Source organism: Leiobunum rupestre, chromosome 7, assembly GCF_980474605.1.
Source record: "Leiobunum rupestre chromosome 7, qqLeiRupe1.1.hap1, whole genome shotgun sequence".
Taxonomy (NCBI): Eukaryota; Metazoa; Arthropoda; class Arachnida; order Opiliones; family Sclerosomatidae; genus Leiobunum; species Leiobunum rupestre.
In genome coordinates, this window is record NC_143390.1 from 48,538,303 (window position 1) to 48,562,272 (window position 23,970).

At 38.2% G+C, this 23,970-nt stretch overlaps 1 protein-coding gene across 1 annotated transcript in view; it reads left to right on the forward strand.

The window, feature by feature from the left end:
• The window catches only part of LOC149936610 (choline/ethanolamine kinase-like), a 32,128-nt gene extending 13,275 nt beyond the window's left edge, over positions 1–18,853 (forward strand). Inside the window, exons 7-9 of the mRNA XM_090154010.1 lie at positions 3,857–3,965; positions 12,605–12,793; positions 17,498–18,853. Of these exons, the coding sequence (XP_090010136.1) occupies positions 3,857–3,965; positions 12,605–12,793; positions 17,498–17,566 (367 nt within the window). The 3' untranslated portion in view covers positions 17,567–18,853. The remainder of the gene's footprint in view (positions 1–3,856; positions 3,966–12,604; positions 12,794–17,497) is intronic.
• The last annotated feature ends 5,117 nt before the right edge of the window (positions 18,854–23,970 follow it).

The window sequence follows — 23,970 nt, forward strand, 5'->3', positions numbered from 1 at the left end:
TGATATTCACGCCGGGGAAAAGTCTAGTCCTTGCAGACGCCCTATCCAGAGCCAGCCTTCCCTTGAAGCCTGGGGAAGACGATGAAATTGGCAAAGAAACCGAGATCCATATCAACTCGGTGGTCAAATCACTTCCGTTCGGAAAAGCAATGATGGAACGTCTCAGGATCGAAACCGGAAAGGATGCTGAACTTCAAAATGTCCGACAGCAGATACAGGGCGGGTGGACATCAAAGGACAGAGCAATATCAAGCTACGCCAGCATCAGACACGAACTCACAGAAGTCGGTGGTCTGATTTTGAAAGGCTCTAGGATCGTAATTCCGAAAATACTGAGGGAGCACATACTAAAAGTCATCCACGATGGACACTTGGGCATAGTCAAGTGCCGTCGAAGAGCTCGACAGTCAGTATACTGGCCGAATCTCAACATGGCGATAGAAGACCAATGCAAGACATGCTCCACTTGCAACATGAACCAATACGCCCAACAACAAGAGCCGTACATACTTCGAGAAACACCGGACAAGCCGTGGGACCGAGTCGCCACTGACATATGTCATCACGCAGGCAACAATTTTCTGGTTGTCATAGACGCATACTCCAACTACATCGAAATTGAGCGAGTGAAGACAACATCGGCGAAGGTCGTTATCAGTAGCCTGAAGAGAATCTTTGGTCGACATGGCATTCCGCAGGAAGTCTTATCCGACAACGTACCGTTCGACTCACAGGAGTTTCACGACTTCGCAAGCAGCTATGGATTTGTGACAACGAGGTCAAGTCCCAAGTATCCACAGTCGAATGGTCTTGCGGAAAAAGGGGTCCAGATTGCGAAGAGGATTTTAAAGAAAGCACTGCACTCCAACGAAGACGTTCAACTGGGCCTGTTGAGCTACAGGAACACTCCATTGGATGGGGGAAAATCACCAGCGGAACTGCTAATGGGACGTTTCTTGAGAACACGCCTGCCAACGTTTCAGAAAGAAAAACAAGAGTGGAAACCGCCGAAACAGAAGCAGCGGAGCAAAGGCAGAGAATTGGGGCAACTTCAACCCGGCAACGTCGTACGCGTACAAAATCAACAAGGCGTTTGGGCGAACAAAGGTCAAATCTTGGAAGAAGTGGCTCCCAGGTCTTACAACGTTCGGCTGGAAGAAGGGGGAATCTGGAGGAGAAACAGACGACACCTGAGGCCAGTTCGAGAACCAGTTGGAGGAGTCCTGAACCGCATGGATAATCAAACGGACACTGACGAGACAGTCACATACGAGTTTCCAAACATCAACCCTAGAAAGGTTCCAGAACAAGGGCGTCCAGCAGCGACGCAGAGATGCTCGACTCCAAGTCCAGAAACAGTATCACTGACAACATCCGCAGACACAGCGAGGAACGGTCCAGATAGCGACAGGAGTAACGCCGGGCAAGACGAACGTAATAACCCATCGCCCAGCCCGCGAGATGCACCACCGGAACCAAAGAATTATTCCAAGGGTACCGACATCGGACTAGGACCGAGTCAGCAAACACCGACGCAAGCAGAGGCGAACAATCATGTACAAGTCACGATGACGGCGGCAGGACGACCAAAACGGAATCGGAAAATACCGGACAGATTGGGACTCTAAAGACAGTATCATAATAGGGTCTCTTTCTTTGTTTTAAAAAAAGAGAAGATGTATTGTTAATAGAAAAAATAGATTGAGTTTTTTCACTTAATCATAGACAATGAGTTATCTCTATAAAAAAGTATTCCCGCGATAACGATTGTGTATATATTGAAACATTTTATTGTACAACACGCAGTATGAGTTCCTTGATCACTTAATAAACTTAGTTATGATTTTAACGAGTGTTTTCCATCAACCAACTAATAAGTAGTTAGAATAAGGTTAGGATAAGAGAAAACAAAACAGTTAGTTCACGTTTTTTACACAGATGGCGATTGTACATCGTATGATCTTCATAAAACTACGGTCCACTCAAAGTAGGCCGTAACTCGAGAAGCAATTTTGTGCCACAGGATTGAGTACCTGGCTATCTCGTTTTTAAATTTTGTGCCACAAGATTGAGTAGCTGGCTATCTCGTTTTAAATTTTGTGCCACAGGATTGAGTTCCTGGCTATCTCGTTTTAAATTTTGTGCCACAGGATTGAGTACCTGGCTATCTCGTTTTAAATTTTGTGCCACAGGATTGAGTACCTGGCTATCTCGTTTTAAATTTTTTGCCACAGGATTGAGTACCTGGCTATCTCGTTTTAAATTTTGTGCCACAGGATTGAGTACCTGACTATCTCTTTTTTAAATTTTATAAAACTTCAATTTGTTAAAATATATTTAAAACGATATAACATTATTATTAGTTGGGGTTAGGTGGTTGGGTTAGACCCAACCTAGCACTTCGACCAGAGGTCCATTGTGCAGCCCCAGCCTTTTAGTAATGGAAAAGCCCAGTCTCCGAAACGAAGCGCAAAATTTACTTCGCTGAGATATTGGAAAGGTCGCTCGTTTCCAGCCTGTGCATACCAAAATGCTCAAACCTTTAAGCCACATAAAAATCACAGACACAAAGGACATGAGAGGAAGTTTCCTCCTCTGCAAGGCATACCCTGCACATAGGACTCTCACTGATGCCAATCAGATGCAGATGTTTATTTAGCTGACAGAGACCTAAAAGTAGGCCCGTAACCACCCTGTTACTACTCTTAGAGAGCGAGAGCAGCTCAGTTGCTCTTTTCTTAGAAGGCCCAGGAATAAACTCCATGGACTACCTTTGAACACCCGTCTCAAGCCAAAGCTTGACCCGTCTCTCGGCCATAGTGCCATGCACTTGGATGCGAACCAGGCCATTGGGTATTGGAATAGCAGGTTCAGCACTCAAGAACTTATCCTCCGTGCCCTCCTTGGCCCTTTCATTACCATGATGCTACCTATGACCAGGCACCCAATAGAGTTGAACCCTATTATGGGTACCCAGTTCTGGAAGGAGACCCAAACAGCCAAGAACGAACTTAGAAGTAATACTTAACTGATTAAGACCATTAAGGGCAGCCTGACTGTCCGATAAAATCTGAACAGTCTTGCCCCGATACTTCCTCTTAAGACAGAAGTCTACACAAAAGCAAATGGATGAAAAAAAAACCGTAGCAAAAACGGCGAGGTTTCCACGAAGTTGGCAATTTTTAGGCTTTGAGTTGGCAAAAATTTATCTTCTCCCTCCCAAACCTAAGTGCTTCGCTACGCCCCTGATCTCTAGTTCAACTCGGGCCTCAGTGAGTAAACGCTACTGACTACGTGCGAGACAGTTATTCGAATATACGATACGAGGTTTATATTATCTTTGGTTTCGCTAAGCCTTGGCCTAGAATTGTAAAAGTTATCGAAGGAGACTGCATTCCCACGAATATAGTCCACGAAGACGCTACCGGTAGTCGCTGTTTTCGCAATAGGTTTACGTCATTGTGAAGAAAGTATCTAGTATAAAATTACAATAGACCGTAATATATAAATAAGTAATGGAATTTTTAACCGTCGCCGAGAATCCACAACGGGACGAAACACCGGATTTGAGCATGAGCGGAAACCGTTTTTTACCGGCTTCCGAGAAACAATAAACTTTATTATAATCCCTCGTGGAGGACGTGGCGACATCTAAGTAAAATGACGGTTATATTTACGGAAATAAAGTCTGGACAAATTTAGCTGTCTTTAAACGCAAATTATTAATGGAAACGCATCATTTATTTCACCATCTAGTCACCCAAATGTCATACTTATTTGTGCTATGTTATTTATGGGCCAACATTCAATTTAAAGTTTTATTTGGCGATATTTTGTTCCTTTGTTCGTGATGAAGGGGTTTCGACATCGCCAACCATTTCGCCGAATGGGCTTTCGACTATACAGTGGACGACTACCCTCACTTCAGCTACAAGTACGAGGACCATCCTAACCAAGAACAACGAGTATGTATGGTGTTACCCAAAATGTATTCAAGTTAACAAAGAATTTGTGGCCGCAACAATAGCCTCATATTATCGGTCTACACCTATAAGACCATTTACACCCTTTTCCATAGAAACGCTCTGAGGTTAAGGGTAGCCCTAATAGAAAAGTTGAAAGACTCGCCTCGATCCTCTTACCTAGTTTAGTAGCGCTTAGAGCGACTATTTGCTTTTGCTAGAATTATTAAGCTAGGAGTGTATAACCAAATGTTAAAGGACCTAAACTTGTTCGAAAACCTGAATTATTAAACTGGTCCCTCCTCAATTTTTGAAAAAAATTCGAATTAAAAACTAGTCCCAGGGACCAGTGAACCCCCAATTTTTGAAAAAATAAACTAGTCCAATCAATTAATAAACTGGTTTTTGACTAGTGGACCACCGTTATTTCCAAGCCTGGTAGTGAGTGTAGGGAGCTGTTAGCTCGCGTGGCACGAATGTCTTCCTACCACCCTCCTACGCAATTTAACGCGGTTACCGGTAATTGGTTTCACAAGTCTCTTGTTGACTTAAGCCTGTGTGGTTCCTTGAGTATTAGCTTATTTTATTATTATTATTATTATACACGGAAAGGCAGAGGGGCGTGGCTTTTCTTGCCGGAATCACGAGGCGACAACGGGGCTACCCACATATTCTCTGTACTTTAAATTAGCAATGCGTTTTGTATTAAGATTGGTATTGACAGAAGCAAGTAAGGCTATATGTATACACCTGGGATGTCCATGGATCCACTGCCATTGTGCTGCGGCCCTTAAGGGGTCGCAGTGTACAATAACTGCTGGCTGGCTTTACCGGGGAGTCGGGGGTCCGTCTCTTGTAACCCATAAGGGCGGTGGCGCACTGGAAGATGTTAGCTCTGATCAAATGGTCCTATCTCCACCTCTGACTTCAGTCAGGTATGCGCTGGAAACTGAACTTCGGCTCAGGCTGACGGAGAGGGGCCAGGCATTCTGTCGCTTCGGAGGGCTGGGTCTCCGTATGAGGCGCTGTGGCCCTGTTTCCCGGACTTGTGGAGCCCATCGGGATCATAGAAATCTCATAGGTAACTAGAATGCTGCCGCCTACGGCCGAGCTTGACGCCAGTTCGCCTTGAACCTTCAGCCAATGAGAGGCCGTAGAGTCATGACACCAAGGATCGGCAGATCCTAATCACGTTTTGCTAACTTTCTATGCTTAAAAAACTAAGATTGGCAGATTTTTAGGTTAAATTATTTTGGGCAAATAGGCCTTTCCATAAATTCGCTACGACTGCCCAACTTGCTCTTGCAGTCACGCCTATGGACAAATTAATTAGCCGGGAAAGCATGGTAGAAGTGGGGACAAAAGAGTAAACAAGAAGCTTCCCAACAGCCCCGGGCGATAATGTAAATAATATAAAATCGGTGGCGCACTCCCACCCACCCAGAAGAAATTCAAATAAGACTTTTTTTCCAACTCTCTAACGTCGCGGCTCTATTTCACTGTAATGCGGAAAAGGGCTACAAAGCGACGCCAGCGACATCTATAATTCGTCCCTGAATTTATTTAGTCAATACTATGGAAAAACGTCTGTCAGCCATCTCTCTCTAAAATCCACTATTTTTTTATATTTAACTTTAGTTTTTTCTCCCTAAACCCCTGGAAAAAATCGGGGTGCGCCACTGTATAAAATCGTCCATTTTGTAAAGTAAAATACCAGGAATCAGTGTTTAAAATTTGCATCATTTTTCCAAGGGGGATAGGAATGGAGGCGAAGTAGGAGGGATTAACGGGCCAGCATTCTTGTAAGAAGTTTAGCGCGAACTCGACGGGAAAATTTCGGAAAAATGGCAGCAACACGTAGCGTAGTGGCCGTAATCTTGCCGCCATTTGTGTTCCCGCCGAGCGCGCGCTAAGCTTCTTACAAGAATGCTGGCGCGTTCATCCCTCCAACTTCGCCTCCCTTCCTATCCTCCTTGATTATGCATGGGTTCCCAAATTATCACGCATAACGTTAAATGGTCCAACGGTTAAAATTTAATTTTATAATATTTTGGAATATCCGAGGACATATCTTTAATACGTTTGGTTAATGTTAAATGAATGTTTTTAAATTTCACTTTTTACATGTTGGTTTGAAGTCGAAAAAAATAGAAATTTTAAAAATTTATTTTACCACAAAAGAAAATATATACCAGTTGAAAAATATGTTTTGGAGTATTGTATCACCGCTCACGTGTAGGTGGCAGCGTTGCCAGAAGCCTCAAAATGAATTATCGTACGAACTTTGTAAAAATATCGTACATAATGAAAAATTATCGTACACTAGGTATATGGCGTAGCTCGCAACCGAAACGGTTCTAGGTGGCGCTGAAGGTTTCATATCACTTCTTGGGTGTGTAGCGTCTGCTAGAATGGAAAATGCGTAAATCGGGTAGTGAATGCTTTTCTTTATTGTATTGTAATAATAAAGTAAGTTATTTCAACGGATAAAAATATATTTTCATATATTTCCGCGAAAGTTTTAAAACTTTGATTGTCAGTAACGTCTGCTTATACGCTAGCTCTTACTGTAGCTAAAAGAGGGCGTATGCGTAGTAAAATCGTGCAGTCCAGGGTGAGAAATATCGATTTTTTTAAAACTGGACCTGTGGCCAGTTACCACTTTTAACCTTGCAAAATCAGGCTTTCATAATTTATGGTCAAATTACCTATTCTTGACAATATGTGCTATAGACCCGACCCGAACAAGCCTACTGAGAGAGAGACTGTTTATATTTCTTTTTGCTTACTGCTACATTCGCTTCTTCTATAATGTAGAGTAGACAGACTCCCCTAGTCAACCATGCATACACACAATTGACATAAGGCCAAGCACACAGCATAGAAGCAAAGACCAAACAATTTTAGGGATTAATATAGAATTTTTATAATGAACTAAAATCTTGAAGGGAAAAAACTTTGAATTAATAAAGTGGTCACCAGGGCGATTGGCCTGTGATAGTGCCTTATTTCTCACACTGGTGCAGGCACCCACTGACCGGTGTTTGAAAAATTCACCCAGAAAATCAGGTAGCAGACGACGTGTCGAAGCTTTCCCTATGTCCGTAATTCGCGGGAAACTGACGAAATACAAACGCCGGTGGAGCCCTTTAAGCTTGGCCTATTCGAAAGTGTCCAAATTAAGTTTATAAAGTGTGAACTCGGCTGTAAATTAACCTATAATATGTGGTCCACGTTCAACATTGTTAAAAGGAAAGGCACTACCAGGAGTTTCGATTGGTGCTCTAAGTGTTCAAAGAGGCTGGCCACGTTGACGCCACTCCATAGGTTTGCCCATACAGGACCATCATGACTGTATTTTTTTTTCATTAAGAAAAAGTAATCGCTACGTTCTCGAATATTAGATAATAGAACTGGAGTTTCGATTCCATCTAGACCAGATTTGTATGAAAGTTTCAAACTCACGACCAGTGGAATTATTCGAAAAAAAATTGAAAATTAGTAGGTGCGAAATTTTTGGGGTGACATTTTTAAATTTTTCAAAAAATAAAACTTTCTACCTCTATAGGGTAACTTGCACGTGGCCTAGCGAACACTAAAGCCGGCCTAACGTTCTAGGCGTAGGCTCGTCGAGATTTGCATTGTAAATGTATATTTTAATGTTATTGTTAAAATAACTAATAATATAACGTTTATCTTATTGGTTTAATTATCTAAATAAATGTTTTACTTCTTAAACGGCTTCTATGACGTTATATATGATTAACTTACCGTTGCTCAAATAAAATAGTCCGGATAAAGATCCAAGCATGGAAGTTGGGGAATTTGGTGGGGCGATGTGTAAGCCAAAGCATTACCCATAAGCCTTTGGTATCCGGTAGGCGCGTGTAAGTGGCGCCACGTTTCGGAAATATCCGTACATTACCGTTTCATAGGGGTCAGCTAAAGCGCTAGGTATTCTGGGAGTTCTTCGGCATTCGGCTTCTAGATGGGGAAAGAGTTCGCGATAGACATATGGAATTTTCCCCTGCAGGCTCCATCCTTCACTGCGCGCGTAGAAAATAACGGCAACGGCAGAAGAAACACGATTATATGCCCAAGCCTTTTCTACTCCTAATTTTATCATATGTGGTGTTGTAACAGCGTAAAAATAATTTGGAAAATATAGACAAAATTATCGTACTTTCGCGTACGATAATACATTTTACATCGTACATCGTACCTGAAACGGAATTCGCGTACGTGTACGATAATTATCGTACGTCTGGCATCGCTGGTAGGTGGCGCTAACGTCCGAGCCTTAAATCGCAGTCTGCCGTTTTGTATATACAGTTGCCTGTCCAGCTGATTGAAATGAGTTTCAGCAAGAATGTAACGTATTTCCTCGAGTAAGACACTCTCTGTTAACCCGCGTACATTCTTGGTGAAACCATAAGCCTATCACAAGGTTCCCATCAGTAACCCCGCCAGGATTTTTTCGCGAGTAGGCACTGCGTGATTAAGAGGCCCCCATAAAAAACTCCTTTGTAATTTTTGTTGTTCTTTAACTAGCCAAATTGTATATAATTATTTAAAAATTTTATTATTATTAAATCAATAAAATTTTTATTATTATTAAATTAATAAAAATTTTATTATTATTAAATTAATAAAAATGTTATCATTATTAAATTAATAAAAATGTTATTATTATTAAATTAATAAAATTTTTATCATTATTAAATTAATAAAAGTGTTATTATTATTATTAAATTAATAAAAGTTTTATTATTATTAAATTAATAAATTTTTTATTATTATTAAATTAATAAAAATGTTATCATTATTAAATTAATAAAAATGTTATTATTATTAAATTAATAAAAATTTTATCATTATTAAATTAATAAAAATGTTATTATTATTAAATTAATAAAAGTTTTATTATTATTAAATTAATAAAAAATTTATTATTATTTAATTAATAAAAAATTTATCATTATTAAATTAATAAAAAATTTATTATTATTAAATTAATAAAAAATTTATTATTATTATATTAATAATTTTTTTATTATTAAGTATATTATTTACAAATAAATATTACCAACTTTACTTTTAATCGAAGAATTCCACCCTACGATTAACTCTTTACCCAAATTCATCAACTACTTATTTAGGCTTGTCTCCCCCATTGTTAAGGGGGAAGACTACAGTGGCCATTGTCTAGTTTCGCGCTATTTCAAGCTGAACTGTTTTATTGTTGTGTTTTAACTTTTTAAATTAATATTGATGTGTAAAACAGCCTCTTGTTTAGTGCTTAAAATAATTTTGACAATTTTAAATTTCAAAGTAATCTAATTATTACGTTTTAATTCGGACCCCCGGAGCTAAACACGTTGGGCAAGCGCCCAAACTACCCTATAGTAGTTGACCTCTTGAACAATAATTTTTCTCACTAAACTTGCTTTTAAATCATGACATTTTTTTAAAATATCTAATATTGCAATAAAGTTTCCCCTATTCCCAATATTGTCGGCGGATGTGTAAGTGTTCCCCTGAAGTGCTAAATCTTGTTGGGCACATAAAATAATCACTTCCACGTGTGTAGATAGGACCTCTCTGTTTCTAATAATGTCTAGTCTATGGTGATCGTTAACTTGGCAAACTATTGATCCACGGGATTTGGATTCCATGTAGTCTAAGTACATTTTGTAGGCTAGTTGGTGAGAAGATTTGTTGGAAGTGAAGTGTTCTTCGAATTGTGTCCCCATGTTTTTCCAATCCGAAAATCCCTTTAGAAATGCAGTGTTTCTACTGCCTAAAAAATGACGGCAACAAAAACAATACACTGCATCCTTTGCAACTGAATATTCAATCATTTGATATTTGTCATACCAAGAAGAATTGAAACTTCGATTTTTACCGCCAATTAATCTTTTAGGAAAAGGATTTAGGCAATCTTTATCTAGACTAATATCCAAGTTATTCAACGCGTGTAAGCCCATTTATTTTGAATTGGACACGTTGTTTGATGTATTTTGTGCATGGTTAGAGTTGGGGTTTGCAATTACTTCTGCAATTTCTCCTTCATGAGTCAGTTCCATTTCCAAATCAGTACTGACGTTTGGAAGAACTTCAGCAGTATTACTAAAACAGTGACTGTTATCAGTCTCCAAGGATTCTAAACCCTTTCCCAATTCTTTGACTAGGTTTTTCTCAGAACTATAGTTAGGCCTATGGCTTTGCGCCGACGATTTCAAAAAACGTGCCATTGCACCTTTCTGATTAATAACGAAACTATCTTCCCTTTTCCATTTTTCTCATTTTTGGGACCCAGATAAAAATTTTCTGGTACTCATACTTGAAAATGCTACTATTATATACTAATAGCGAAATAACCATAGAAATCTCATAGGTAACTAGAATGCTGCCGTGTAACTGGCAAATGGGCCAAACGCCGTGGCAGACGATAGCCAGATCTCAGCCAATCAGAGCTCAAAGAGTGGTTCTGCCAAGAATTTAATGTCACCAGAGAGAATGACTTCACCTATCTCCCGCTATAGTAGCGGATCCAAGGAGGATTATTATCCTCCTTGGCGGAACCACTCTACGGCCTCTCATTGGCTGAAGGTTCAAGGCGAACTGGCGTCAAGCTCGGCCGTAGGCGGCAGCATTCTAGTTATCTATGAGATTTCTATGGAAATAACCTTAAAAAGGTTTAAGAAACAGACTTTTTAATAATACCAGCTATATCAAAGCCCTGAAAAAAGCGGTTTGAATATTTTTTCTAGAATAGCTAATTAGCCTTGAAAAAGGCTTTTTGAATAATTTAGCTAGAATAGCTAATTAGCCTTGAAAAGGGCTTTTTGCTTAATTTAGCTAGAATAGCTAATTAGCCTTGAAAAAGGCTGTTTAAAAATTAGCTTAAAACAGCTAAATAGCCTTTAAAAAGGCTGTATTGGCAAAGTTAGTCTCGGAAGAGACTTAGAAAAAAATTGACTGGGAGAGAATCGAAATTGAGAACTACCTGTTTGTTCAGGAGCAGAAAACGAAATGAAGAAACGCGCGTTATCTGGGACAAGTCCGACCACCGAAGGTCTAGGTCCTTTCTCTACGATCAGTGGTCACTGATATCACGTGATTTCGCAAAAGGGACAAGAAGTAAAAAAGAAAAAACCCTAATCCCCAGGACGCTCTCTATTCAAAGTAGTGACTGGTACGATGCTTTACGCTTCGACTTCAGCTCCGCGGGGATTTCCCTTCGTTTAAGCGTTGCAACGGTTTAAGTCGTATTAAAGAAATCCAGTTTCTCACTTTATGCCCCTTTTGTAGAATTCCTAGAAACTAAGCTTATGTTTATCGTGTTGGTTGGAGCTAAGTTATCACTGAGGCGAACAGGTTTTTTTTTTTTTGCTGCTTTCCTTGCACGACGGACTTCCCCGTCCCGGGCCAGTCTTTTGTCATATACTCTATATCAATGTTAACAGAGTACACTACCAAAAGCAGAAACCACAGAGTTCGCTGCCTTTGGTTGTGTACTCAAGTAATATTGATTTCGAGTATAGCTGGTTCAAAAGGGAACGTTATGTTAGGGCCATTTAGGACTCTTGGAAATTGGAATTGAATGGCAGTTCTTTTTTTAGGGGGCTAGATGACCAATTTTTAAAAATAAATAAAATTAAAAAATCACATTTGGAGGCCCCAGAGGCAATTTTTTTAAACTTTTAGAGGCCCCTAAATTTTTGAACATAGGCACGTGCCTACTTGTGCCTACTGCTGGCGGGGGCACTGGTCACCATAAGCAAAGGTCTAGGCCAAATTTTTGACGATCACATACCCGTTATTAAGAGGTAGGTATTCAAAATCTGCTGATCCTAGTGGCGACGTCCTCATCTATGCATTTCTGAAATAAATTTCGCGAAATGCATTATGAATGCGCGCCAGCCGTGCGCGAACGTTTTTAAACTTAGAGAAATTTCCGCCGCAAGCCCTTGGCACCGTAGCCAAAGCTTATTCACAATTTTATCACTTTAAAACTTAAAATTAACACTTATCTTTACAAAATGATTCATCAGACCCTAAAACTGGCTTTCAGAAATATTAGTTTCTGAAGGTATTTATTTTTCAAATTTGAGATTTAGACGCGTTTTGTGTGGCATTTATCAACCCGAGCATGGCTGCTCTACCAAGTAAGATAATATTTTAGATGTAAAAATTTTGAAGATGTCTCTACTGCCTTATCGTCGTACGCAGGAATGCTGCCGTAACGCGTATAGTAAGATAACTCTGACGGCCTACGAGGGAAAAAATCCCCTCTGCGCACGCTCCCCTCTCACTTTGTTGTTTGTTAAGTTAACATAGTGACGTCCTAAAACCCGTCAGCCACATCGAGACGTATATCGGCCGCGATAAGCATTCCTAGTAGAGGTATGGATTCCTGTCGTACGTTAATTTTCTTCTTCTTACAATGCCGTAAACATGGGGCTCTATGCTAGACCTTTACTTATGGGAACCTTATGATAGGCTTATGGTAAAACTAATATCACCGAAGATTTTAATAACGCTACCTAAGAGCGACAGTCAAGCAAGTCTAAAAACCACATTTTGGGAAATACGAGCCTTTTAATATAATAATAGCAATAATAATCTTTATCTTTCAGCTGAATTTCATCCGGGCGTATTTAAGCGCATTAGGGCAGCCGTCGGTGGAATCCACAAAACATAAGCTTATGGCCTCTGAGAATCACATTCTTCAGGAAAGCATAGCCTTCATGGTGGCGCCAAATTTCGCGTGGATTTTGTGGAGCATCTACTCTGCCCACACTTCGAAAATACCATTTGGATATTGGGTATTGATAAGCATTTCAATAATTTACAAATTCGTATATTAGCAATCATAAGTAACGTAATATAACATAATACTATGTCGGTTCATGACAATTCTAAGTACCGAAAAGCGAAATTCGTCACTCCAAATGTATCTTTTTGTGGGCAGAATCCCTGACAAGGTAGTTTCATGGCGGCGAATACGAAACGAAACATTTCGGTCTCAATTCGGCGTACACAGAAGGCTTGGAAAATTTCAACAAAGTTTATAAATTATACGTAATCGAGATAATTGAAATATGCTATCACTCGGTGAATGTTTAGTGGTAACGCGAATTTATAGTTATTGGCCGTAGTTTTCATAGAAATGCACCACCCTGACTTTCCTCGACCTTATACATGTAGTTGCAAAGCGTATTCAACCACATTTTACCCTTACCAAAATGTGAGTCTTACTTTAGTCGCTAATTAGTCTCAATGAAGGATCAAGGATTTTTAAGTATTATGTAAGCATAAAAAACTGAGACCCGAATTTTGGGTCCTAAATAAAATCTATTTTAGTCTCACTAAAAGAGTTTTATTAATATATATTTAAATGAAACTCATTATAGTCTCATTTTGGAAGACCCAATTCTGGAGACTTGAGAGAAGCTTAATTGAGTGTTGATTGTGGGTTACAATATTAGATTAGAATAAGAGTTATTTAAGACTTCACTTTAGTCTCATATGGGGAGACCCATTTTTAAGGATTTGAAAGAGACTTAATTGAGAGTTGTTTAGAGGTTACAATATTAGATTAGAATAAGGGTTATTTAAGACTTCACTTTAGTCTCATATTGGGAGACTCAATTTTGGGGACTTGAAAAAGGCTTAAATGAGAGTTGATTATGGGTTACAATTTTAGATTAAAATAAGAGTCATTTAAGACTTCACTTTAGTCTCATATGGGGAGATTCATTTCTGGGGACTTGAAAGTTGCTTAGAGGTTACAATTTGAAGTTAAAATAAAAGTAATCGTAAATATAATGGACACTTAAGTTTGATATTAAACAGGTTATTAAAAGCTTATTGTTCAACTGCCATGTTGGATTGCAACTTGAATCTTGGTTACAAAATGGTCATAAGGGATGGGCTGGCTAATTTTGGTTAAGCTCAACTCACTTAAAACCCTAAAATTTTTGTAATAAAATAACCGGTTTGGGTCCACTTGCGCAGTTTTCATTTGCGCAGTTTCCATTTGCGCACTTCCCACTTCCGCACTTCCCACTTCCGCAGTTTTCGTTTGCGCACGTTCCCAATTGCGCGTTTCCCATTTGCGGAATTGCTATTTGCGCAGCTCCCCATTTGCGCAGTTTGTCATTTGCGCAATTTACCATTTGCGCGCTTTTTCCCGATTGCGCAGTTTCCCGCTTGCGCGGGTTTCTCGTTTGCGCAGTTTCCCGTTTGCGCGGTTTCCCTATATGAAAACGGTGCCTACGCGCCTGCGGCGCGCCCGGCTAACCTAACCGTTGCGCGCTAGCCTTGATATAACTACCTCTATATGACAAACCTGCGCAAATGAAAAACCTGAGCAAATGATAAACCGCGCAAATGGAAAATATCAGCGCAAGTGGAAAACTGCGCTTACGGAAAAAGCGCAAATGAAAAACGCGCTAATGGAAAACTGCGGAAATGGGATACTGCGCAAATGAAAACTGCGCAAATGGAAAACCGCGAAATTGCATTTGCGGAAATGGGAACTGCGCTAATGGGAACTGCGCAATTGGCCCATTACCAAATAACCGTTTAAAATTTTTAAGTATACTAAATAATATAAATATATATAAATTTTTAAACTAGGATATTTCCTTTCAAGTAAAATATATTCCGTATGAGTGTGTAAATAAACTGAGCTGAGTTAAAAGTAGCCTAGCATCTAGAGCCAGCCATGGAGATTTTAGAACTTGCAATCCAGAATGACAGCTGAACATAGTAGTCATTTTTGATTCAGTGTATAATAATTATTTTAACGTTGGATTTGAACAGACGCCCGACCGTGAAAGTGGTATGCTGTATAGCGACCGCCATGCAATAACTGGTGAAGAATTTAACTATAAATCACAGTGGACTGCTCACATATAGGGCACCCTGGTTGTATATTAGTTTTACTCATATCGGCAGATTTACCAGTATATCCAGAGTTTAGATCGAGTCTCCTAAAAATCGTATTAAAAAAGTCTTAGTAGAGTCTCCTACAAATAGTAAAATGCAGGTTTTAATTGAGGCTCCTACAGAAAGCGAATTTTAATGCAGTGTCTTTCAAATCGCAAAAATCATGTCTAAATTGAGTTTCCTAAAAATTAAAAAATCTGGGTTTAAATCAAATCTCCAAGAAATCACGGAAAAAGGGGTTTAAATCAAATCTCAAACAAATCGCAAAAAACAAATCTAAATTAGGTCTCATAGCAAGATCTTAAATAGAGCTAAAAACGAGTTTTCTTAAAGGCCAGCTTAAAGAAACGTAAATAAAACTTGATTGTATCTAGACTTAAGTATATTTTTAGTCTGAGTTTTGGACTGTGGGAGACTTATTCATGATTTATTATGGGCTTTGAATAAGTCTATTTTAAGGTTTTATTTTCGAAACATAATTTTGGTAAGGGTAGTAAAATAACTACCGTCCAAACCGAGGCTTGGCGAATTTCTCTACTAACCTCGGGCGAAACTTACAGTTACTGTAATCCATTTTATGTTTTTATTAAATAATTAAGGGGTATTCCCTCGAGCTCTTCAGTTTCCCCTTCCATAGAAACTTGTTGAGGTTAACGGTAATAGTTAGTGTAGGGAGCTGTTGGCTCGCGTGGCATGAAGGGCTAGCCACCACTCTCCTACGCATTGTAACCCGGCCCCCTGAATTAATGGCTTTAAAAGTCGCATGTTGACTTGGGTGGTGCCTTGGGTATTAGCCTAGCTGATTATTATTATTATTATAATTAATCATTATTTCAATGACGCCAGAAGCCTTTTTCTTTCTGAGAACGTTTAATTTTTAGTGAGACTTAGCTGTAACACAGCCAACTTTGATCACGCGTTGTTCGCGCTACAGCGGCCAACCCAATCGCCTTATTTTAATGTACAAGGATTTTCCCGATAGGTGAATTATTTCAGCCAGACAACGAAATGCAACTCATTCGCCCGAAGCGTACACTGCAACGGGTGGGGGAAAAGGGAGGGGAAATTACTAGTTAAATTAAAATTATAGTGTAGTGTAAAATTTTAGTACAAGAAATAAAGGCTGTATAATACAATACGGCTTCTATTTACGAGCGAATCGAGTCTAGGTGTCGTAACGGCGCTAACTTCTCCGAGGTAGCGCCTAAGATCAAGCGTCTGCTACAGACCAATTAATCAGTCATAAGAACGTTTTTTCTTAAATAAACTTATTAAAATATAAGCAAACGATGTAAACATTATATTAAAATGCAAGTTTTTTTTATTTATAAAGTTAAATTTACGAATAACGATGAGTAAAAACTAATATCGTCTGCTTTAGCCGCTACGTATCTAGGTTTCAATGGCGAACCAAAGGGGGCGTAGAAATAATCAAAAAGGCAAAATAATCATATTGGTAGCATAAAATAATTTATTTCATATAATTAGTAAATTTGGTTTTGGGTACAAGTATAGATGGCGCAAAACCGCAAAAGAAAGATTTTTTTCGGCCTGAAACTGACGAGCGAGTTGAGCAAAATTCGCGGGAGTGCGCTGACTTGCTCGAAAAAAGATGTTGGTTATTCCATAAATATATTAGAGATTTCTCGGGCACCGATACCTGGCAGTTACTACCACGACTAGTAACGACTTGCCGAAAGTTGTCAGTCCATATTTTTAATTATATGGTCATTGGTGAAACAAGCTATTAGTAGAGAAGTGAGCGTTGGTAGAATGCAGTTTGGTACCTACCTTAGCCTTTGGTATCATCCTCGCATATACATGTATAGCGTTTTCCATTCGACTGCTCTCTAGCGCTCCAGATCGCTCTGATCAACATTTTGTGTTCCATTTGAGTGCTCTGGTCTGCTCCGATCAAGTTTCGCGTGTTCCATTTCCCGCTCTCGGGTGCTCCAAGATCGCCCAAAACCGATCCCTTTAGATTTTTGGGCAAAATGGCAGACCAAGACGCGAAAATTCAAATTACTAGCAGACGAAAAACCACAAACGCGGGAATATGTTAATGGAATGTTCCATTTGCGGTTTTACTCTAGTCGATTGGGGCGAAATCTATGACGTCAAAGACAGATTCGGAGCAAATTTCAAGCAATCAAATGGAAAACGCTATAGCTAGGCTTCGTACGTAGTTTAAATTTTGGTGCTAAGTATCGCCGCCTACCGACCGAGTTTTAAATTGAATATATGAAAGCTGTCTGCTCGTTCAAAATTCACTTGGCGCAACAGCTGAAAGTTCAACCGAAAAACCTAGAAATTCAAAGGTCGTCTGCTGTTTCTTCACATATTTAGTTGATGGATATTAAGGCAGATGGCACTATATTTCCTAAGCTTGAAGCCTATTAGTCTGCTATTAATCACAAAAGAGTGTCACGAACAAAATCGAAAGCAGACGAGTTTTCGCTACAAAGTATACTAGGGTATGGTTTAGAATATTCATTCTTGGTACGTGTATTGTATTATGTTACGTATGATACTACCATTTTATTTAATTATTTAATTTAACTGTTTAATTTTAAAAGGAACACAGTCTCGCAAGAATGGACGCCTATTTCAAATGGAAAACAATATTGCTCAATCCGCAACAATGAGAAAACAACGACATTGAGGAAAAGTGTGCATTGCTAGAGAATTACTGTGATCCAGAAAACCAATGGGAATTATTCCTATCTCCTCCAATCGGTGGATTTTGGAAGGTGGTGAATAAAATTGGGGAAGCAGACGTTATTTTAACAGGGTTAAACATCAAAAGATGCTTGGCAAATGGGCAAAACCCAAGGTTTATAAAAACTTCGTATGGGCCAAACCGTTCTTCAATAACTGGAAAACAGGGTTGCCGTACATTTTTTTGGTGTTAATTAAACAAATTAGAGCAGAAATGCACGGATACCCTGTTAAAATATCGTCTGCTTCCCCAATTCTATTCATCAGTTTCCAGAATCCACCAATAGGCGCTTAAATAAATCATCCTCCAAGGAAATCGCCAAGAAGTAATATTTCAGAGAGCCAGGACCCGCAAGGTATTGTTTATTTAGTGCTTGTGGAAATAATGGATACTTTTCACCTGAAAACAGAACGTCGTACTTTTACCAAGCCTTAATATGTCAAAAAAGCTTCCTGGTTAAAGCAAGTGTCGGCTCGACGTCAAGTAGCTCTTTTTTCAACAGATGTCGCTATCGTCGTAATCAAAACAAGTTAGTTAAGCTACATTTTTACCCAAAAGGCGGGTACTTATGGATCGTTAGTAAATTGGTCAATGACTTAAATTACAGTAATTGTAAACAATATTTTTTACATGGGATATATAGTTTAAGTTAAAGCCCACTGAACAGAGTATAAGTTGTCTAAATATAATACTCTATAAAGGCTTTCTGGTGACGATATGATTTGGCTATTTTGAATTGAACTTCCTTTGCCATTAAGAGATGGCACCACGCTCTCCAGTAAAGTCACTATTTTTCGAAGAATTGGATAGATTCATGGCCATCTCTAATAACAGGGGCCTTTTCATAATACAGGTGACAATGATAGAGCCGACAGTTGCTTAAAAAAGGAACGTCTTGGGGAACGCTTGTTGCTGCCGTAAAGGTGAAATATTTCCATTATTTTAACAAGCACTATATAAACAGTGACTTGCAGGTCCTGGCTCTCGGAAATATTACTTCTTGGCGATTTCCTGGGAGGATGATTTATTGAAGCGTCTATTGGAGGAAAAAGGAATAAAATCCATTCCAGAACCCAAAATGATTGGGCTATACTTTCCATTCAGTCGCGCTTTGTGTAGCACTACTTTTTTTATGAGATATCCGTATTCCTCCACCTACCCCAAGAGGGATGTGTATCGCTGGTAATAATTAAAATGTTTAAATGCCTCGAAAGTAATGTGGCTTTTTTAAAAGTGCGCCATCTCATGGCAAGTAGAGGCAATTTTGAAGGTACAAAGAGGAGCGCGAGCGACAATTAAAAATGTATTATAAGCTTCCTGCGTAGTTTAAACTTTGGTCAGAAGTATCGCCGCCTGAGTTTTAAATCGAATGTGCGAAAGCTATCTGCTCATTCAATATTATCTCGATATTCAGGCTGGATGTTTCAGTTAAAAAACATTATTTTTCAAAAGTCGTCTGCAATTTCTTCACACATTTAGTTGACAGGTATTAAAGTAGATGGCGCTATCTTTTCTAAGATAGAAGCCTATAGAAGTTGGCTCACGTGAATTTTTTTAATTTTAGTTTCTTATAATAACGAATTTTACGCGCTATTTTGTGTTTGCTGTAAAAAAAGAATCGTCACTTTTGAGACGTCTTTTTTTCGAGGTGGTTGCAAGTCCTTTTTTGGGGTACGTGGTCTGTGCTCCACTGTAGCTTCGAGGCGTGACAGAAGGGAACTTTAGCATAAAAGGGCGGTTTGGTCCATTTGATCTAAAAATATGTGATCGACAGTCGATCATTATACGTTGTAATTGATCGAAATTCCATTTGATCGAATCCCATTTGTCATTTGTTTCATAAGATCGAACCTTCAAATGATCGAATACTATTTGATCGAATTCAAAAGTATTTATAGTACCAGTTGGTATGTTATTATTTTACCGAATGTCAATATGAAGTGCAGAAGGAATAATGATGGAATAATTCATTGCTTAAGTGCAGAAGGAATAATGATGGAATAATTCATTGCTTAAGTGCAGAAGGAATAATTCATTGCTTAAGTGCAGAAGGAATAATGATGGAATAATTTATTGCTTTAACTGTATTAAGCCACAAAGATGAAGATATTTTTACTTTATACACTATATGATGGAATTTTTTATGACATCGACGATAACGGCCCGTTGTTTTTAATATACATAAATAGGGTCAGGTTAGGTTAGGTTAGGTTAGGTTGATGTACGCGCGCCGTAGGCGCGTATGCACCGTTGCCTTTTCGATTTACTCCCAAAAACTAGTAGTTTTACCCTACAGTAGCTTTCGATCAAATTTCTTTCCATCAAATGCCATTCGATCAAATGCCATTCGATCAAATGCAATTCGATCAAATGGAAATTCGATCAAATGCGACCCGTTCGATCATTTGGGAATCGATCAAATAGACTCAAACCAAAAGGGCTCGTTTTCACCTCGACGCAAAAAATCCGGGTTATACCCAAATCTTGGTTTCCACTAACGTGGTTGATAATGTATATTTCTTTACGCGCTTAAAAACGTTTGAACGTCCCAAAATTGAGTGACACGTCGTTACGTGTGCTAATACTTGTTTTTTTTCTTTGTTTTTTTTTGCGTCGACGCATAAATCCCCGTTGGGCCTTATAATTTTTTTGGTTCGATGCAAAATATTCCGAGTAGGCCGAAAACAGTAGCTACGTAGTTACCATGGTAACCAACCATAGATAACAGCATATATAACATAATCACTCATAAGTATGCCATAAAATTATTTTCGTTAATGAAACCTTGTTCACGGGATATGACGTAAATTACGTCACTTACAACTCCGTGACGAAATACGCGTCATCACCTTTGCTTATGGGAAACGGAAGTTAGTGAGAATCCCTCGCGCGTTTCTGGCTTTGCCCATGTCAAGTTTAGTTCGTGCCTCGCGATCACATGATTTCATTTCCATGGTAACATTTTCAATAGCGCAAGGATTATAAGCATTTTTGCATTTTTGGATCCGCTCAATGTATGTTCCGCGTGAAACAAGGTCTCATTGAATTTTTTTCAATGGAAATATTATACAGAGGCATACTTATGAGTAATTATGTTACATATGATAACAGTAACCGATGAAGGTCGTATTTTCGGAGGTCACGTGCCAAAAGTGGATAATCGCTGCTTTACAAAACTGTCAATCGGAAAGCTTTCTGAATTTGGATCTTTGGCACGACTCTAGAACTCTCCGTTAGGCCTAATACACTTTTTTTTTGTGTAGACACAAGAAATCGCCGTTAGGCTTAAATACACTTTTTGTGTTGACGAAAGAAAGCTTCTTTAGGCCTAATACTTTTTTTTGGTGTTGACGAAAGAAATCTCCGTTAGGCCTAATACATTTTTTTTGTGTAAACACCAGAAATCGCCGTTAGGCCTAATACATTTTTTGTGTTGACGAAAGAAATCTCCGTTAGGCCTAATACATTTTTTTTTGTGTAGACACAAGAAATCGCCGTTAGGATTAATACACTTTTTGTGTTGACGAAAGAAATCTCCGTTAGGCCTAATACACTTTTTGTGTTGACGAAAGAAATCTCCGTTAGGCCTAATACACTTTTTGTGTTGACGAAAGAAATCTCCGTTAGGCCTAATACATTTTTTTTTGTGTAGACACAAGAAATCGCCGTTAGGCTTAATACACTTTTTGTGTTGACGAAAGAAATCTCAGTTAGGCCTAATACACTTTTAGCATCGACGGTCGCCGTAGCCGTATTTTTACCTTAATGAAAACCAGCCTTTAAGCTAAAGCCATTAGGCTTGTGGCTCTATTACCGTCCTACGATGAATAGTTAAAAGTCGCGAGGAATATACTATTTTCTAGTGCGCGTGCGAATCACTCGTACGAAGAATATACTAATAAAGCTGTGTCTTGAGACCGCTTTTTATTTTATGAAAGGTGGTTTCTTTTTGCTTGTTCCGGGATTTCGGAGTAGGGTAAGAAGAGTAAGGCTATGGCGTCATTTTACTCCGATTCTGTGGTGGCGAATTGTTTGAGTCGGCCTGTGGCATTTTTAGCAGATAAATTCTGGTTAGCAGACGACAAAATCCGATTTACTCCTTTACACCTTCTTTCCGGAAGTAGTAAAAAGAGTAGCCCTAGTACTCCTGAACAAGCGGATAGTTTGTGGGCCGGAGTAATTCTCATCCCCGGAACAGGCGAATAAAACGTTTTAGGGTAAAAAAAGTACACTTTTAGTCCGAGAACAGGCGAAAAGAAACCATCAAGTATCAACTATTGAATTCTGTCCGCCCGGAGGCGATCGAAAACCTGCGCGCTTCTAAAACCTCAAATTTGTATCATGTATTTATCCATCGCGAAATTAAAATTAAATTATAACAACGTGTTTAGAATATTGAAGTCGTTATAAGGAATTTAAAAATGTAATTTTTCTTGAGATATACGCGCCGAAATAGAGGTCTAAAGTGAACAATTTTTGTTACCCGAGTTTAAAAAGTCGCAACTCTAACTTTAAAGGGGTAACATTAAGAATAAAACTTCGTTATATTTACACATATTAATATTTTAATTAAACCTAGACTAGGGGTTCGACATGTTTCGAGCCATTTGACGAGTCATCACCCGGGAACAAGAAATTCAAAGCTACACAAATCACCATGGCTGTAGTTCAAAAAAAATATACACATAAAGTAATTTCGTTTCGAAAATAATGTTTACACAATCTTTAGTTTGTCCTACCATTTCGTGTGATTTTTGGTTAAAAAATAAAAAATAAACTTAAGGGGGAAGACTACAGTGGCCATTGTCTACTTTCGCGCTATTTCAAGCTGAACGCTTTTAATTTGGTATTTTAACTCATAAAATTAATATTTAAGTTTAGAACCGCCTCTTGTTTAGTGCTTAAAATAATTTTGACAATTTTAAATTTAAAAGTAATTAAGTTATTACGTTTTAATTCGGACGTCCGGTGCTAAACAAGTTGGGCAAGCGCCCAAACTACCCTTTAGTTGGGACCTTATATCTTCTTAACCATTAATATTAGAATTATCGAAATTATTTCAAGCACTAGAGGAAGGTTCAGCCTAATAAGAAAAATATAATTCAATTATGTAATTGTTAAAACAGAAACGTTCAGCTTGAACGAAAAAGAAGCTTTTACTGTATTCTTCCCCCTTAAAGAAGATAATTTTCCAAAATTGGTAGTAGGATCATTTTGTTTATAAAGGATATGGCGCCATCTGGTTGTTGAGTTCTATTATATTAGACTATCTAAATGATTAGCATCTAAATTTCGGCTTTGGAAAATTATCCTAGATGGCGCTATAGAAGTTTCCTGCTTTCTCGTTAAGCGCGGTTTTTTAAGAATGTGTTTACTAATTTCAATCGATTCCGGAACGTTCATTTTTATTTCGTTGGTCGGTTGAGCTAATAATTCAATACTGTCCAATCAATATCATGTTTAGCTAATGCAGATTTTTTGGAATTGACATGAGTCTTAGAAGTGTATTTGTGGCATTTAAATTTATTTTTGTTTGGCCTATGTAACATTTGATACATTTACAGGTTAATTTATATATTCCTTTCATTTTCATTTTGTCTAAATTATCTTTATCCTTTTTGAAAATATTACCTAATTTGTTTCTTGGTTGCTAACCTATTTTGAAATTACATTTCTTTTTATAATTAAATTTATCCTTTTTTTGTTTCTTATTTCCTTTAGTTAGTTTAGTTTTAATGGCCATACGGTTCTTTTGTTTAAATATTGCTTTATTAAGAATTTTAAGGTTGTAACCTCTTTTTAATGCTAATGCTTTAATATAATTTCATTCAATTTCCAATAAAGTTTTGTTTGAGCATAATCTTAAACACCAATTTTTTGGCTCAAAGAATGGCAACTTTAATATCTAGAAAGGTAAAATATTATTGATTTATATTTCATGACTAAATCGAATATTATTATCTATTGCATTAAGAGCTTCGAGGAAGCCGGGGAAAGTAGAGTTGCAAGTCCGCAAAATGACCGAGGCCTTTTGAAACCTTTTCGTATTTTTCCGAAAAAAAAAGAAAAATAAGGTTTTTATTCCATGATTAGTCTAATATTGTTCGCAAATTTAATTTTCGCCTAATTTTTTCAAATCCAAACGTAAAACTAAACCTCTAGACTAGTCTAGAATAAAACACTTAAAAAGTAATATATAGTTCAATTTTTTATTTTTCCGCATTTAATTTTTCCGGAAAAGTATCAAGCTCCAAATTCCAGATCAGAAAGACACCATCTACATATCGAATCCAAAGTTTTGGTTTTCGAATTTTATTATTATTAAATAGT